The sequence below is a fragment of the Cetorhinus maximus genome, chromosome 5 (assembly GCF_964194155.1).
Source record: "Cetorhinus maximus chromosome 5, sCetMax3.hap1.1, whole genome shotgun sequence".
NCBI lineage: Eukaryota > Metazoa > Chordata > Chondrichthyes > Lamniformes > Cetorhinidae > Cetorhinus > Cetorhinus maximus.
In genome coordinates, this window is record NC_135883.1 from 48639651 (window position 1) to 48655791 (window position 16141).

General features: G+C 44.2%; 1 protein-coding gene across 1 annotated transcript in view; it reads right to left on the minus strand.

Moving 5' to 3' along the window:
• col9a1b (collagen, type IX, alpha 1b) overlaps positions 1-16141 on the minus strand; it is a 133078-nt gene that overhangs the window by 27955 nt on the left and 88982 nt on the right. The window contains exons 22-28 of the mRNA XM_078542837.1: positions 12812-12865; positions 11460-11531; positions 6875-6910; positions 6712-6756; positions 5470-5502; positions 816-962; positions 641-695 (exon numbers count right to left, since the gene is read on the minus strand). Coding sequence (XP_078398963.1) covers positions 641-695; positions 816-962; positions 5470-5502; positions 6712-6756; positions 6875-6910; positions 11460-11531; positions 12812-12865 — 442 coding nt within the window. The remainder of the gene's footprint in view (positions 1-640; positions 696-815; positions 963-5469; positions 5503-6711; positions 6757-6874; positions 6911-11459; positions 11532-12811; positions 12866-16141) is intronic.

A 16141-nucleotide genomic window follows, 5' to 3' on the forward strand; every position in this document is an offset into this window, starting at 1 on the left:
TATAATCCTCTCATAAATTTTACATTAAATATGGATCCTGGTACATTGGCCTTTTTCATATAGAAGTGGTATTTATACTACAGGTGATATATCAACTTGTGTATATTTCAGGTGGGTTAGAGTATATCAGTCTGTGTATATTTCAGGTGTGTTATGGTATATCAACCTGCGTATATTTCAGGTGGGTTATGCTTTATCGACCTGTGCATATTCCAAGTAGGTTATGGTATATCAGTCTGCGTATCTTTCAGGTGGTTTATGGCATATCACCCTGTGTACATTTCAGGTGGGTTATGGTATATCAACCCGTGTATATTTCAGGTGTGTTATGGTATATCAACTTGTCTATATTCCAAGTGGGTTATGGTATATCAGTCTGTGTATATTTCAGGTGGTTTATGGTATATCACCCTGTGTATATTTCAGGTGGGTTATGGTATATCACCCTATGTATATTTCAGGTGGGTTATGGTATACCCTGTGTATATTTCAGGTGGGTTATGGTATATCAAAGGGTTTTAATGAGGAGCTAGAGTGGTTTCAATGGGAATTTTGTTACTTTGTGCCATAAAAGCTCTGCATTTTGTTGCAAAATGGTAGACTATTTAAACATGTTTTACTCCAAGAGGAAGGTACTCACCTTGCATTACTCTCATGCATACTTGTCTAATGTGTTGGTCCGCAGGCTCTTTACCCTAGGAATGGTCATTTGAAAAGAAGGATTAAAAAATGGCAAAGCAAAACTCAAGACTTGTAAAGCAAATGTCATGAATGCCTTGCAGCATGAACAAAGCTAAAATTGTACTCATAATTACAGGTGGACCCTGTCTCCCAGGTAGGCCAGTAAGTCCACGATCTCCTTGTAAACCTTGTGCTCCGATGGCACCGTGGAGACCCTGTACACCCGGCAGACCACGGAGCCCATCTTTACCACGAAGACCAACCTCACCAGGTTTACCAAGCTACAAAATCAAAACATAAAATATCAGAATCAGTGGAGCTTTAAAAGTGTAAATTCCATTCTCTTCTCTGCAGCCTCGAACTTCATCTGTATCCTCACAGAACTCAAGGATTGTTTTCCTGTCACCTATCCTTCGTCAGAGGGGCATTCATAGCGTGGCCAAACAGGTTGATTTTCAGCCTGTAAATCCTTACAATATATTTGATGGCAGGTGTTAAGAGTGGGAGAGTTTCCTGGTCAGCCACACTGCAGAAGGCAACACAAACCACTGTAGTGCTTTGCCAAGCATAGTCACAGACCAATCCAATGGAAGTCCATGGTCACCAACGCCCTCTTAGGGCGAGGTATCTGGAGGAGGAGGAGCAGGACCCTTCCTCGGACCTCCAGCACGTGGATCTACTCATCACCCTCAGTAATATTTCCCTTCTGTCTGCAAACTTTCTGTTTTTAAAACCAGAGTTCAGCATTGTCTAATCACAGCATTGCAATTTGCCTCTTCTCTTCCCCTCTTTAAGATTTGGATCTGCAATGTCACAGAAATTCAAAGAAGATACTTGCTCCATTTGAACTCCTCAAAGAGCCACTGCTGACTTAATCCCAGCAGGCTGCAGATTGAACCATGATGTGGTGTGTTTGATCTTTACCTATCCACGTTTGATGCTTAAAAATAAGATCCTATGCTGTCTTGGTCATGGGTATGGGTGGCAGAGCTAGAGGGCTGATGGTGCTATGAGTAATAATTGCAAAGCAGTGAGAGTAGGAATGGAGAAACACCATACAGGTTGGTAGTGTATTTGAAAATGAGGAGCAGAAAGGTCAAAATGTCAATCCTTGCAAAAAACTCCCAGTGTACCAAGGAATATCCCATTTGCTTCCACTGCATGGTGTTTCTGATCCTTCCTCCATGTAAAAAATGGTATTGTTATAGCACAGGTACCAGTTAGACAAGGCAAAGTTGGCAGTGCTAAATTATACTGGCAACTCGACATCACTTTCTGGTCTGCCCAGCCAGGCTCTGCATGTGTGATTACACATTCCAACAGCACTCCAGCAGTATTCAATGCTGTACTGCACTGAAATTCTTTGCAGGGGTTAGAGTTTTGATCTTGTTCCTCCTAGGCATACTAGCATCCAAATGTCGATTCACTCACTTCTGTGAGTGAACTTGCAATGAGAGCTTCTAAAGTTTGTTTTGTGCCAGTTACACTACATACGAGCTAATATCCCATGGTGCTCATACTGAGCTGCAGTGTTTTCTTCTATTCTTTTACGGGATGTGGGCATCGCTGGCTGGGCCAGCATTTATTACCCATCCCTAATTGCCCTTGAGAGGGTGGTGGTGAGCTGCCTTTTTGAACCGCTGCGGCCCATGTGGTGTAGGTACACCCACAGCGCTGTTAGGAAGGGAGTTCCAGGATTTTGACCCAGCAACAGTGAAGGAACGGCAATATATTTCCAAGTCAGGATGGTGAGTGACTTGGACGGGAACTTCCAGGTGGTGGTGTTCCCATGTATCCGCTGCCCCTGTCCTTCTAAATAGTAGAGGTCATGGGTTTGGAAGGTGCTGTGGAAGGAGCCTTGGTGAGTTTCTGCAGTGTACATTGTAGATGGTACACACTGCTGCTACTGTGCGTCAGTGATGGAGGGAGTGAATGTTTAAGGTGGTGGATGGGGTGCTATTCTATTCTATAAGAACAGCAGCATAATAATACCTTGAGAATGATATCCTGCAGCACACAAGGTATATCATGCTGCTAAAATGCAACTGTATATCGCTTGTGTTGAGCCTGGAAAGTTATGCTGAACCTTTATAGAATACTAGTTCATCCCAGTTCATCCTAGTTGGAGAATTGTGCCTAATTCTGGGCCCCATGCTTTAGGAAGGAGGTGAAGACTTTGTAGAGGGTGCAGAACAGACTTGTTAGAATGGTTCTAGGGTTATGTGGATAGGCTGAAGAAACTGAGGCTGCTCTCCTTAGGCCAACAAGGGTAAGAGGAGGTTTGATAGATGTGTTTAAACAACAACTTGAATCTAAATAGCACCTTTAATGTAACAAAACATCTGACAGAGCTTCACAGGAGCATTATCAAACAAAATATGACATTGAGCCCCCAAAAAGAAATTAAGACAGGTGACCAAAAATATCGTCAAAGAGGTTGGTTTAAAGAAGTGTTTTCAAGGAGGAAAGTAAGGTAGGGAGGTGTAGGGAAGGAATTCCAGTGGTTGGACTCCAGGCACCACCACCAACGCGGTAAGATTAAAATTGAGGTTGCCTAAGAAGCCAGAATTAGAGGAGTGCAGATATCTCAGAAGGTTGTGGGACTGGAGGAGATTCCAGAGATAGAGAGGGCAAGGCCAAGGAGGGACTTGAAAACAAGAAAATGATAGACCGTTTAAATAGAGTATATGAAGAGAAACTGTTTCCGATGGCCGATAATGAGAATTGTTTTAGCTGCAGAAGTTCTAATCTTGTAATCCCATTTTTTCAGACAGTAGCACTTGGTGATGATTCTGCTATAACCATTACTTATCCCATTCCCATCTCCTTTTGCCTTCCATCATCATCCCTTTAGTCATTTAATGTCCCCTGACCTCCACCGTCACAGACCTTTCCCTTGTCTGCCTTCCTCCCCACAAAGCCTTTCCATGTCTTTGTAGTTATTAACTTTTTCCAGTTCTGATGAAAGGTCATCCACCTGAAACGTTAATTCTGCTTCTCTCTCCACAGATTCTGCCTGACCTGCTGAGTTTTTCCAGCATTTTCTATTTATATTTCAGAATTCCAGCATCCGCAGTTTTTTGTTTTTATGTTTGGGTAATATAGGTGTGTTTTTCTGGATTTATCGTGATGCCTAAAATAGCAAACATGTCTTGTCCACCGGTCAGTGATTTTTCAAATGTAAATAGGAACAGGAAACAAAATCTATGAGAAAATGCCATTTGGGCCATCATTGTTCAAACTGTTTACAGCCACTCGGATCATGGACTTACCCCACCAATTGTCTATGCTGAGAGACAGCTGTCAGGATTTCACAGTGGCCCCACCCACTGGTCGGAAAGTCAGCATCATGCCCGTCTCTCTCTCTACCCTGGAAGCCACAATGCTATTTTGCGTGGCTCAGGCCACTACTTGCCTGAGGTCTTGGCTTCTGCACCCCTCCCCCACCCCCGAGGAAGGATGTCCCACCTGCAAGAGCTGCTAACCAATCAGAGGGCTGTCACCTCTTCATTCCCAACAGCACCACCGGGAGCGGTGGCCACAGCTGGAACTGCAACAGTTCCCGGAGCAGCGACGATGGGCGAGAAGACCTGCAGCATGGGTACATGGGGTTAGGGATTGCCCGGGCCAATCAGGCAGGCCCCGGTGAGTGACAGGGGAGATTCAATCATGGGGTTCTTTGCACAGGAAGCCCCTTGCCGCTGGGATGCCCTCCATGGGGTACAGGGTGCCTGATCATGAAGGAAAACCCCAAATCCACAAGGAAGCCATCAATTTTTACTGGGTGGCCACTGGTAAAATACCAGCAGGAAGAGGCTCTCAAGTGGCCCTTAATCGGTCACTTAAGGGCCTCAATTGACCTAAGGGTGGGCAGGCTGGCCACCACCGCCTTCACCACTGTTAAAATGCCAGTGGTAATAGGAAGCCAATGGGCCCCCACCAACCCCCACCCATTATCCTACCCAATTTTAGATCCATCTCCCAGCCTGCTCCTGAGGAAGGTATAAAACTCCAGCTAGTGTCTGAATGAAGACTTCCTGATCTTGAATCGTTATTCCACAAAATTGAGAATGTTCACCTGTCTTCACATCTATCTTCACATTGTCCTGTGACTTAACCCTGAACTGCTGACCTCCCTTTGAATTTGTACATTATGGAAAGATATTTGATTCATATCAAGTCTGTAAAATGTAGCTGTGTAAGTTCTGTATATGAGGTTTCATCTACTCAGCAGATATTCAAAAGATACAGATCTATATTATGTAAGACAGCACTATACAGTTACATGAATGGACTAACTGTCAGGTAAATTACTTAAAATGTAGAAGTAGATTTAGAAACCAGAGAGGAATAGTTGGTGAGTATTAGCAGACAGTGAAAGCATTAAAATTTTCAGGCTCATGCCTCTCATAATAGGGAGACAGCACAAATACACAGCGCGATCCCACACACACACTCAATGTCACAGAAGCCATTGTGTCCTGCAAACACCTGATAGGAGAACATACAAAAATAACAGCCAGGAAAAGTCCAGCTGGCCCATCAAGACAGTCCCATGTGCTCATGCTGCAACTTAACATCACAGCCCTCATCACGCTCTCCCCCAATCATCAGTAACCTCCTCTAAGTAACTTAATTAGCCTACATGCCAAGGCTGAATCCAATCCTTCCAGTGTTTTATAGATCAATAAAATCACCTCAAAGTCCACGCTTTTGTTGTAAAATAAGACCCAGCTCACTAAGCGATAATGCAGAAAAGAATGAACCAGAAATTTATACAATACTTACAGCACCCTTAGGACCATCCTTTCCTCTATCACCCTAAACAAAAAAAAACATCAGGGCAGGTGGGGAGTGGTGGGGGGGGGTGTGCGGGGGGTGCCGGCAAAGAAAGGACAAGTGAGTCACACATTCACCACAAGCAATGTTGAGCATATCAACTATCAAACTTACAACCTTTATACAAAGTGGGACAACAATTTTAAACACAGAAAATAACAGCAATCATTAAATTAATAAGTTCCTTTTAAAAATCCAGGAAAATGTAAAATAATAAAACATGGTAGCATCTATTTTATAATAAACATGCTTCACTGGCATAGAAAGTACATTTTTAAAACATACTAATCTGTAAAGCATGCCCTAGAAAACAGGTATGAGGGGATGTAAACGGCACATTAAGGTTCACTTTGTTATCTTACATGGAGACTACACAGCACAGAAACAGGTCATGCCACCCAAATAGTCTCTGCCAGTGTTTATCCTCCCACTCCTCTTCATCAAACTCCATCAACATATTCCTTTCCCCCTCCTGTCTTTGCCTAACGTCTTTTTAAATGCATCAATACTGTTCACCTCAACCACACCCTGTGGTAGCAACTGCCATGTTCTAACCACTCTCTCGGTAAAGAGGTTTCTCCTGAACTTCTGACTGGATTAGAACAAAGGATTAGAAGAACATGCTGATGGGAGTAGGATGGGAAGAGGCTTGCGGGGAGCATGAACACCAGCACAAAACTATTGGGCTGAATGGCCTGTTTGTGTTGTACCTTCTATACAATTCTGTGCATTTAAAGAAAAAGTTTAAGGATATTAAATTTAATATGTTTGTCACTGGATTTAATAATGTTTGTTTTTTGTTTTATAGATACTAATTTTATGAAGTCACTGTAAAAATTTTTGACGGCCCTTACAGTAAACTGACTACTTTGGCACCATAGAGTTGCAATTACGAGGACTAACATGACTGTCAACTCTGCAAACAGCTGCAGTCCCATTGTTTTCCCATCAGTGGTGCTGTTGAGCTAGAGCTCACCACAGCAGCACCACTAGGCCAATCTTAATCCTACTTTCATACACACACTACGTAATTCTTAGAATACAGACACACACAATTGATGTATTTTACAACAGGAATGACATTGCCTGATTATCGTTTACAGTCATAAAAGAAAGTCCTTGCAGTCCCATAACTAAGAATAGACTGCTGCAGATGTAGTATCTTTAATCATAATTATCATGATCTCTTACCATTTCACCTTTAGGACCATCAATGCCTTCTGCACCAGCAGAACCCTAAAGAGGGTTAAAGATTAAAAACAGGATTAAAAACTTAAAAAATTAAAATTGTGTGAAATATTTTTTACATAAATATTTAAGAGACTGCTAACCCACTCGTAATTTCAGAACTTACTTCTTCACCTTTCGTTCCAGGCAAGCCTACAGAACCCTGAAAACAAACACAGAAAGACAAGTAAATGAAAGGAGGTTTTCAACGCTGGTAAGTTAAATGCCCCACCTGTTTTTTTTTTACATTTAATTTGATATGAAAGGAATAGACAATCAGACAGTCAGGCAGACAGACGATATGTAGTCAGACCTACAAACATACAGGTAGAAAACTTCAGATCCACTGATAGTAACACAGACAAAGACAGAAGTGAGCTGGAGCCTACCCAAGCCACGCTTTTGCGAGGAGGCAGCCCCCACCATTCAATTGGAATTGGCTGCCGACACAAAAAAGCCTACCCGGGGACCTTGGTATGTTGCAGGTTTGACTGGGGAGCACAAAATACAGCGAGAAAGCAATTCTTAAAGGGTTCCGCTCACAGTTAAAGGGCAAGTTATGGCGTAGGCAATTAAAAAAGGGAACTGATTGTTCGCAGTGACACAGCAGACACAGTGGTAGAGCTGGAAGCCCTCCTATAGGTGGAGCTATGTTCTTGGAGGCAGTGGTAGCCCAGCAGGTGGTAAACAATTGCTTAGGTTTCCAACAAAATGCTCAGCTCTTCTGCTGTGGGGATTTCCTCAATGAAATCCACTGCCATAGATCCAGAAATTAGCCCTGGTCTTCCCAATGCTGCCATAGATGGCACACGCAGTCCAGGTTTGACCTTCAATTAATGGGCTGGATTTTCAATTGCCAGTGGGGCAGGATGGAGTGCAGATATAATTTGAAAACTGTATTCGCTGGAAGTTGGCATTGGATCCCACCACCTCCGGGACAGTTTGTGATTTTCCGAGGGCTGGTGTTGTTGTGGGGCCGGGGGGAGTAGTAGTGGTGGTGCAGGGAGGGGCTAGGAAACCCGCTCGCCACCAATTAACAGCCCATTAAACTCCTTAAGGAGCTTGTTAAAGGGTCTGACCAGATTGAATGGGATTTTCAATCATTTTTCTGGATAAGGACAAACAGTCTGGAGCATGTTAGTGCACAGCTGTCGGGGTCACCACTGGGTGAGAGAAAGTTTGTTTCTATCTGTGTTTTTTCCTGAATGTTTGGGGTCAACTAGCACCGGGCCGAATGTTGTACCTTGACTTGACACCCATGGCCTCTTTGCGCCGTCTTTATCCTCCATGGGCCTCCTAGGAGCTGCTTGCTCTCCTCAGCAAGGAAGCAGCCCCCAACCTGGCTGCCGTCTGCCTTTGCCGCTGGCACTAGGCAGGCAGCTCCTGCCTCCTGGTGGTGCTTGACTCCTCTAATTGGGGCATCAAGCTCACCTTCTGCCCAATCTGCCCATGTACATTTAAAAGTAGCGTCGCAAGAGGCATATGGGACACTTGCCTTTATCAATCGAGGCATAGATTACAAAAGTAGGGAGGTTATGTTGCAGTTGTATAGAACCTTGGTGAGGCCACAGCTGGAGTACTGTGTGTAGTTCTGGTCGCCACATAATAGGAAGGGTGTGATTGCACTGGAGGGGGTGCAGAGGAGATTCATCAGGATGTTGCCTGGGATGAAACATTTAAGTTATGAAGAGAGGTTGGATAGACTTGGTTTGTTTTCGTTGGAGCAGAGAAGACTGAGGGGCGACCTGATCGAGGTGTAGAAGATTATGAGGGGCATGGACAGGGTGGATAGGGAGCAGCTGTTCCCCTTAGTTGAAGGGTCAGTTACAAGGGGACATAAGTTCAAGGTGAGGAGCAGGAGGTTTAGGGGGGATGTGAGGAAAAACGTTTTTACCCAGAGGGTGGTGACGGTCTGAAATGTGCTGCCTGGGAGGGTGGTGGAGGTGGGTTGCCTCACATCCTTTAAAAAGTACCTGGATGAGTACTTGGCACGTCATAACATTCAAGGCTATGGGCCAAGTGCTGGTAAATGGGATTAGGTAGGTAGGTCAAGTGTTTCTCATGTGTCGGTGCAGACTCGATGGGCTGAAGGGCCTCTTCTGCACTGAGTGATTCTGTGATTCTGTGAAGAGCGACACAGTTCAGGCATGGGGTCAGGACCTGGAATTCAACAGGGTGTCAGGTTCTTGACCTTGTTTTGAAATTCCAGTCCAATGAGTTTAAGGGAAAGGAATATTGCGAAGTATTACTCTAGCAGTACCACAAGTGAATAGTACAGATTCTCCAGGCAAATCCTACAGCTAAGAACATGGATGCAATACTCATCTCCAGGTTTCTCATAGAGCTGTAGGAGTATCCAAGAATCATACAGCACAGAATAAGGCCATTCAGCCCATCATGTCTTTGGTTCTATGTATGAGCTATCCAATTAGTCCCAGTCCCCCACTCTCACCATAGCCCAGCAAATTCTTCCTCAATTATCCAATTAACTTTTTAAAGTTAATATTGAATCTGCTTCCACCACGATTTCAGGAAGTGCATTCCAGATCACAACAACATGATGCACAAAAAGAAATGTCCTCATCTCGCCCTTGGTCATTTTGCCAATTACCTTAAATCTATGTCCTCTGTTACTGATCCTTCCCCCAGTGGGAACAGTTCTTTTGGCAAACATCGCCAGAAGTGGGAAGAGACAAAGGTTCCTCAGGGGCACACAGGGAATAGGAAGCTACTATCTTGCAGCAGGTCTATTGCACTATCCACCCTGGCCACAGCATTGATATCAATATGATGGCTCAGGATCCACACTATGCATTGAATATCAGTGAAAGTCACCAGTGCTCTCAACTATTACACTGCACGGATGTTTTACACACATTGTGGGAGTCAGCCATTTTGCCGTGTACAACTTCATGAAGGAAATAACTGAAGCCTTGTACCCATGAAATGTTGTAGCTGCTGGAAGAAGCAGATTGATTGTATGGATAAAGGCAATGTAGTAGATGTGTCTGCATGGATACCAGAAGGTAATTGATTAGGTGATCCACAGAAGGTTTGCAATTAGAGTTATGGTGCAACAGAAAATGTGGAGCATGGAGGGAAAGTTGGTTGGTGGACAGTCAACAAAAGTTTACAGTAGATTGGCATTATTTGGACTGATGTACTCCAGTGGTGAGTGCTGGATCCACTTATGTTCTGAATGCGTACAGGGTATTTGGATGTGGGTGTCGTGAGCACAATATCTGAATTTGCTGTCGGCACAACAATAGGGATGTTGACAAAAGTTAAGGATGACTCTTAAATACTTCAGGGTGCCAGAGACTGGTTCGTGGAATGGGCATATATGTAGAAGAGGCAATTTGATCTGGAAACTCATGAGATAATGTGGCTTGGAGGAAACCATGAAATGGGAGAGTATACTCGATAGAATGATGGTGATGAAGGTTAAGGAAAAACAGAAAGCTAAGGTTAAAATACATAATTTCCGGAAACTGCGAAGCCACTGGAAAAGACCAAAGGCATTTGGAGTGAGTAAACTAAGAGATTATAATACATCTGTTCTAGAAAATGGTTGGCCATAGGACAAATAAAGTACTGTATAGGGCAACTCATCATAAAGAGGATACTAAAACCACAGAGAGCATATAGCATAATTTCATCGTGATGAACCTGGGGATCGGCGACTATAACCATGGGGAGAGACTTTCAATTATTTACAGCAGAGAAAACTAAGAGGAGATTTACTTGAGATTTTTTAAATTATGAAGCATTTTCATTGGGCAACTAGGGAAAGCTCAATTTTCCTTGATGGGGACTCCTTGATTTAGCGATGAGGAGGCCCAATTTTAAAACAGTCAGTTAAAGTGTGAAGGGTTAATGTTTGGAGAAATTTCTTTGCACATAGCATTGTTAGTATGGAATGCATAATCACAGCAAGCAGCAGAGGCTGCATCTTTTAAAGAAAGAGAAAATAAACATTTGAAGAAGAACACAGGACGCTATCGGAGAAAGCAAGGCTGTGGGATTAGTTTTGGGATAGTGCTGGCAAAGAGCTAACATAGGTGCAATGGGCTGAATGGCCTCCTTTCTGCATTGCAGTCATCTATGGTTCTAACTACTATCAAACTTCCCAACAGATGCAGTGCTGTGTAGCTCACTGAGAAGTGTAGGAGAATCTTTGTTGCTTGTGTATTTTGACTGGCTGATTTTGTTTCTCACCCGGAGCCAGTCAAAGTTCCAAAAATATATATTTGTGCAACCGTGGTGTTTGGGTTCATTAAGCTAAAAAACAAAAAAAAAATAGGCAATTCTGCATTTCTGACTAAAGGTAAGAATTTTGGCCCCAATATTATATATATATAATTCCCTGTATTCACTTTCACTGGGCGTTAATGTTTGTGCATTTCTTAAATAGAAGCATCAACAAAAATCCTCATTTTCCAGTGAAATTTTAGCATTACACATTGAAGAAGAAATTAAAACTACTCTAAGGATTAATGGTTAGAGTCTTTCTTTCTCTCATTTCCCCCACCCCCACTCCATCGCTCTCACACCATGCACCAGTCCCATACCCCCACCTCTTTGTCTCTCTTTCGATCCCTGTAAATATACAGCTTTGAATCACAATTTTAACTTAGGACTGACAGCATGTTGGAGGGTAACTTGAGGTTTAGATTTGTTACTGAGCCCTGATACAAAGAGATGTTTCTTACCCGATCACCCTTAGCACCAGGCAAACCAGCCGGACCTGGAAGACCAGGATAGCCAAGATCACCAGCGGGACCCTACAATATTCAGGAGCAGAAAAAAGAAGTCATGGAATACAATATTGGAATTGGAAATATCGTCCAGCATTTAGAGATATAATTACTGCGAAACTTGGTATTATTTATTCCCTTTTCAAATCACCATCACTTCAAGAGAACAGAAACATATTGTAAACTGGTACTTTTTTTCAGATTTTTCTCAAATTGTCAGCCTTGAATTTATTTGACATGTACTTTAACATTCTTCAGCACTAGAAGCAGTCTTTCTGACCTTGACTGCTTCAGCTCACTTTTATGTGATTTTTTTTTTCCCTGTGGTTTAAATTCCTCAATAACAGTGAGCTCTTTCAGTTCAATCTCCTGTGCTGCGGCTCTGCTGTTACTGTGTAAATACTGTCTAGCAAGGATTAAATGGAGGTATTGATGGGACTTATCCCTTGCTAGCAGGAGCTACTTGTAATGTAGTTCATCCTTTACTTTCACAGTATAAAACCACACTTTTGGATCCAGTTACAATACGCAGTTTGCATCAATACAAAAGCAATTCTGTCTCTGCACCAATGTAACCAAAGTCACCCAAAGCACTCTTGAGCAAGAGGTACAGCTCTAGATCCAGCAGATAGTGTCACATCACCCGTGTTTCACACTGAGTGCTGTCTGATGCAAAGCCAGATTTAAAACCAGATGACCAGGCAATCTACCCAAGACCCATGAGGAAAAGTTTAAATTTTGCTGTAAATGTCAGACATTTGGATTCAACCAACATTCAGATAAGTCAGCAAAGCTCTGTTGTTCCTGGGTAGAAATCAACTGTGAGCCAGCGGTCTAACTCTGGTCCACCTATCCTACAGATGAAAGCAGTATCTGTAACTATGATAATGCCCCATGATCAAAATTCTTATTTTAATGACCTTCACTGCCTTGACATTTTCAATATTTCCTATTTATTAATAAATACCCCTAATACAGTATCAATGCTTACAAGTAAAGGACCATAATGGGACTTAAAATTAATAGTCTGATCTGAAACAACGTTTTATTTTTAATGAACATTTTATTGGATTGAAATCATGCATATTCGTATGAAATCGACTTTCTGTGGGCTCCATTAACAATAATGTAGTGGAAAAGCAAACTCATTGTCTTGTTTGTTATTTGCAATGTACAGAATGATATTAACCCAGCTAAGAGTTTAATGAGCAGAAACTAAGATAATATAAACATATACAGACATTCACAAGGTCCTAAGGTGTGTGTCCAAAAGCAAAAGTGTCTAAAAAGTTGAAGAAAATACTCACAGCTGGACCTGGTGGACCAGCAGGACCAACACCACCGGATACCCCTCGGTCACCCTGTCAGGAACAGAGAAATATGGATGGTGAATTTCTGCATGATTTACAGTGTGGCACCAGAGTTTATCTATTGACAACATGAAGTGACTTAAGAATACACATGAAGGTGGTAGTTAATGAAGTTTGCACCTCAGGGAGAAACTATGGCAAGTAATGAACATTTTTTTGAGGGTATTTCATTCTTCAGTCCCTGTTTTAAATACCAATTATTTATGTTCAGGAAAAATTCTTGGGGCAGAATTTTACGCTGATTGGGCAGGCATGCACCCGACCCGATCGGACACGAAATTGCACGATGTTCCAGTCGGCAGGCACGCTTCCGACTTTATTAAAGTTGCAATTGTCTCCGATTTTTCGTGGTCCGTCCAACCTTACAGTTGGCGGGTGGGGGAATCGGCCAAGCAGACTTCACATTTTTCATGAAACCTCATCCAAGGGCGGGATGAGGTTTCCGTTATTAAATGAAAGAAAAATAAAAATCTATGGACAGCATTTTTATCATGTATATATTCAGGTGACTGATTGTGATGCTTGAACATTTTTCCTAATTTTAAAAACTTTACTTAATGCTTTTCAAATCTTCAGCTCCCTGAGGCAGCTCTCGCCTTCAGGGAGCTTTCTGTCAGCGCTCACCCGCACTGACATCAGCGCCCGCCCTCCTCCCACACCCACCCTGGCAGTACTGAGCTTCATGCTGGTTGGCCATTAATTGGCCAGCCAGTGTGAAATTGCGGTTGGCAATCCGTTCCCCAGCTGATCCCAGACCTGCCAATCGCCTCCGTCCGTTAACCTAAAAATTCTGCCCTTGGTTTCTACCAGATCTGGGTATTGAACCAACAACAAAGTCCTAGTCCTCTCTCTCGTGTTTGGATGACCATACCTGCTCCTTCAATGACAACAACTTGTATTTATATAGCTCCTTAGACGTAATAAAACATCCCAAAGTACTTCACAGAGGCATTACAAAAATAAATTGGGCAGTGAGTTACATAAGGAGATATTAGGGCAGATGACCAAAGGTTTGGTCAAAGAGGTAGGTTTTAAAGGAGGAGAGCAAGGTAGTGAGGCGGAGAGGTTTAGGCAGAGAATTCCAGAGTGTGGGGTCCAAGCAGCTGAAGGTATGGCCACCAGTGGTACAGCTTCCCATTAAGGTAGATTCTGAGCATATATATCTTTTCAGAACCAATAACCAGTCTGGTTAAATATAACATATGACATGATCCTTCAGATACGATAGTGCTTCAGTTTTTTTGAAGGAACAGTATTGGACATACAGGCCTGCACTGCCTTTCAATAGATCTTGGCCAATCTGGACCTCAACTCCATTTTCTCACCTTTGCTTGGTATCCCTTGATATCCTGACCTGACAAAAATCTATCTGTCTCAGTCTTGAAAGCTCCAGTTCTCGCAGCAACCACAGCCTTTTGCAGGATAGGGTTTCAAATACCTTTATGTGAAAGAACGCTTCCTGCTTTTCTCTCCTGAATGGCCTAGCTCTCAATTTTAAGGTTATGTTCCTTCATTCTTAATTCTCCCAACTAGAGGGTATAGGGGGGAATCATCCAGATTTGCACTAAGTGAGGTAGCGGGCGGGCAAAATGACATTTTACCTGCGGCCACAATGGCGGCTTCTCATGTCGTATCATGCCAATCTCACCACATTAATTATGCATTCCTGGGAAACACACTGTTTCAATGGCAGGCAAGCTGTCATCCACCTGCCACACCATCATCTCGCCACTTCATCACACTGGGCACCATATTTAAAGTGCATCGTGCGCACATCTCTCAATGCACCCAGCCCAGGACTGCTGCACAGAACACATGGCACCGAAAAACAAGAATAATGCAGCCCCCAGGTTCAATGACACATCCCTCGAGCGCCTTTTGAACGCTGTGGAGGCCCGCCATGAAGTCCTCTACCCCTTCTATGGCTGCAGGATGGACAGCAACATCAGCAATCGGGCTTGGGAGGTGATGGCAGCAGGGGTCAGCTCCAATGGCCTGCAAAAGAGGACAGCCACCCAGTGCCGCTGCGGATGAATGATCTCCTCTGTTCCGCCAGGGTAAGTCACTCTTCCCATCACTCTCAACTCACACTCACAAACCCATCACACATCCACTGTGGTCTCACACCTCAAGGGACAACACCACTATCTCTCAGACACACCCTCACATCCCCATCAGGTTCATATCCTCTGGAGCTCGTGTCCTCATCCCATCCATGGCTCCACTCACCACACAAACATTCCACGCAGTGCCATGCATCCTGCTCACACTCTCTCCATCTGTTTTCATGCAGGAGAAGCCTGCTTACACCAGCAGAGAGAGGTCCCAGAGCAGGGCTGGAGTGGCCCACATTAGGCCCCTCATTCACTTTGAGGAGCATGCCATCACGCTGACTGGTAAGGATGTGGACCCTGCCTGCGGTGACGGAGAGGTCAACGGTGAACACCCACGTGAGGATCCTGCACTACATCATCTCTCTCTCAACGCAAATATGAGTGCTCTCTCTCCTGCTTTTGACTCTGCTGTCATGCACTAATTATCTCTACTGTGGTTCACAGGGAGCTCTGCCAAGCGACCAACACCCTCAGCCAGCCAGTCCCTCAGCTCCATCCAGATTGTCATCTCCAGCCAAGAGGGCACCTTCTCCATTGAAGAGCTGGAATTAAGCAGCCCAGAAGACCCGTCACAGTGCTTACCCACACCCTCCAACGGTGCAGAGACACACGCCTCAGTGGGACCTAGATCTAGAGCAGGCTCAGGTTCACAATCTGATGGTCACCGCACACACACGTGCCCGCAGCAGGAGGAGGCAGGTTCAGCCGAGCTCTGTGGCACTCAGAGGACTGCTGGGGAAGAGGCATCTGTGAGGTCTGAGCCTGGATTCGGCCTTTCAACTCATCCTGGAGAGTCAGCAGGAGGCGGGGGAACATCATGCAAAAAGCTGTTGGAATCCATCAACAGAGTGGCACGTAAGTCAAACGAGTGCGTCCGCCTGCTCTCTGATGAAGTGGTGCCCACATGTGCGCGTATGAAGATCTCCATGGGGAGGATGGCGGATACCATGGAGGCCCTGGTCCAGCGGAGATGTGAGCAGACCTGCACTCCATCATGGGAGCCAGGAGTGAGTTCCTGCAGTGGCAACGTGAGAGGGAAATGGGGCAATTTGATGTCTCTCCAAGTGCTCCTTCCCCTCAAGGAGTCAGGCCAGGGTCCCTGGTCACCCGAAGGGAGGAGGAACAGCAGCTGGACACCCCTGGGCTGTCCTCT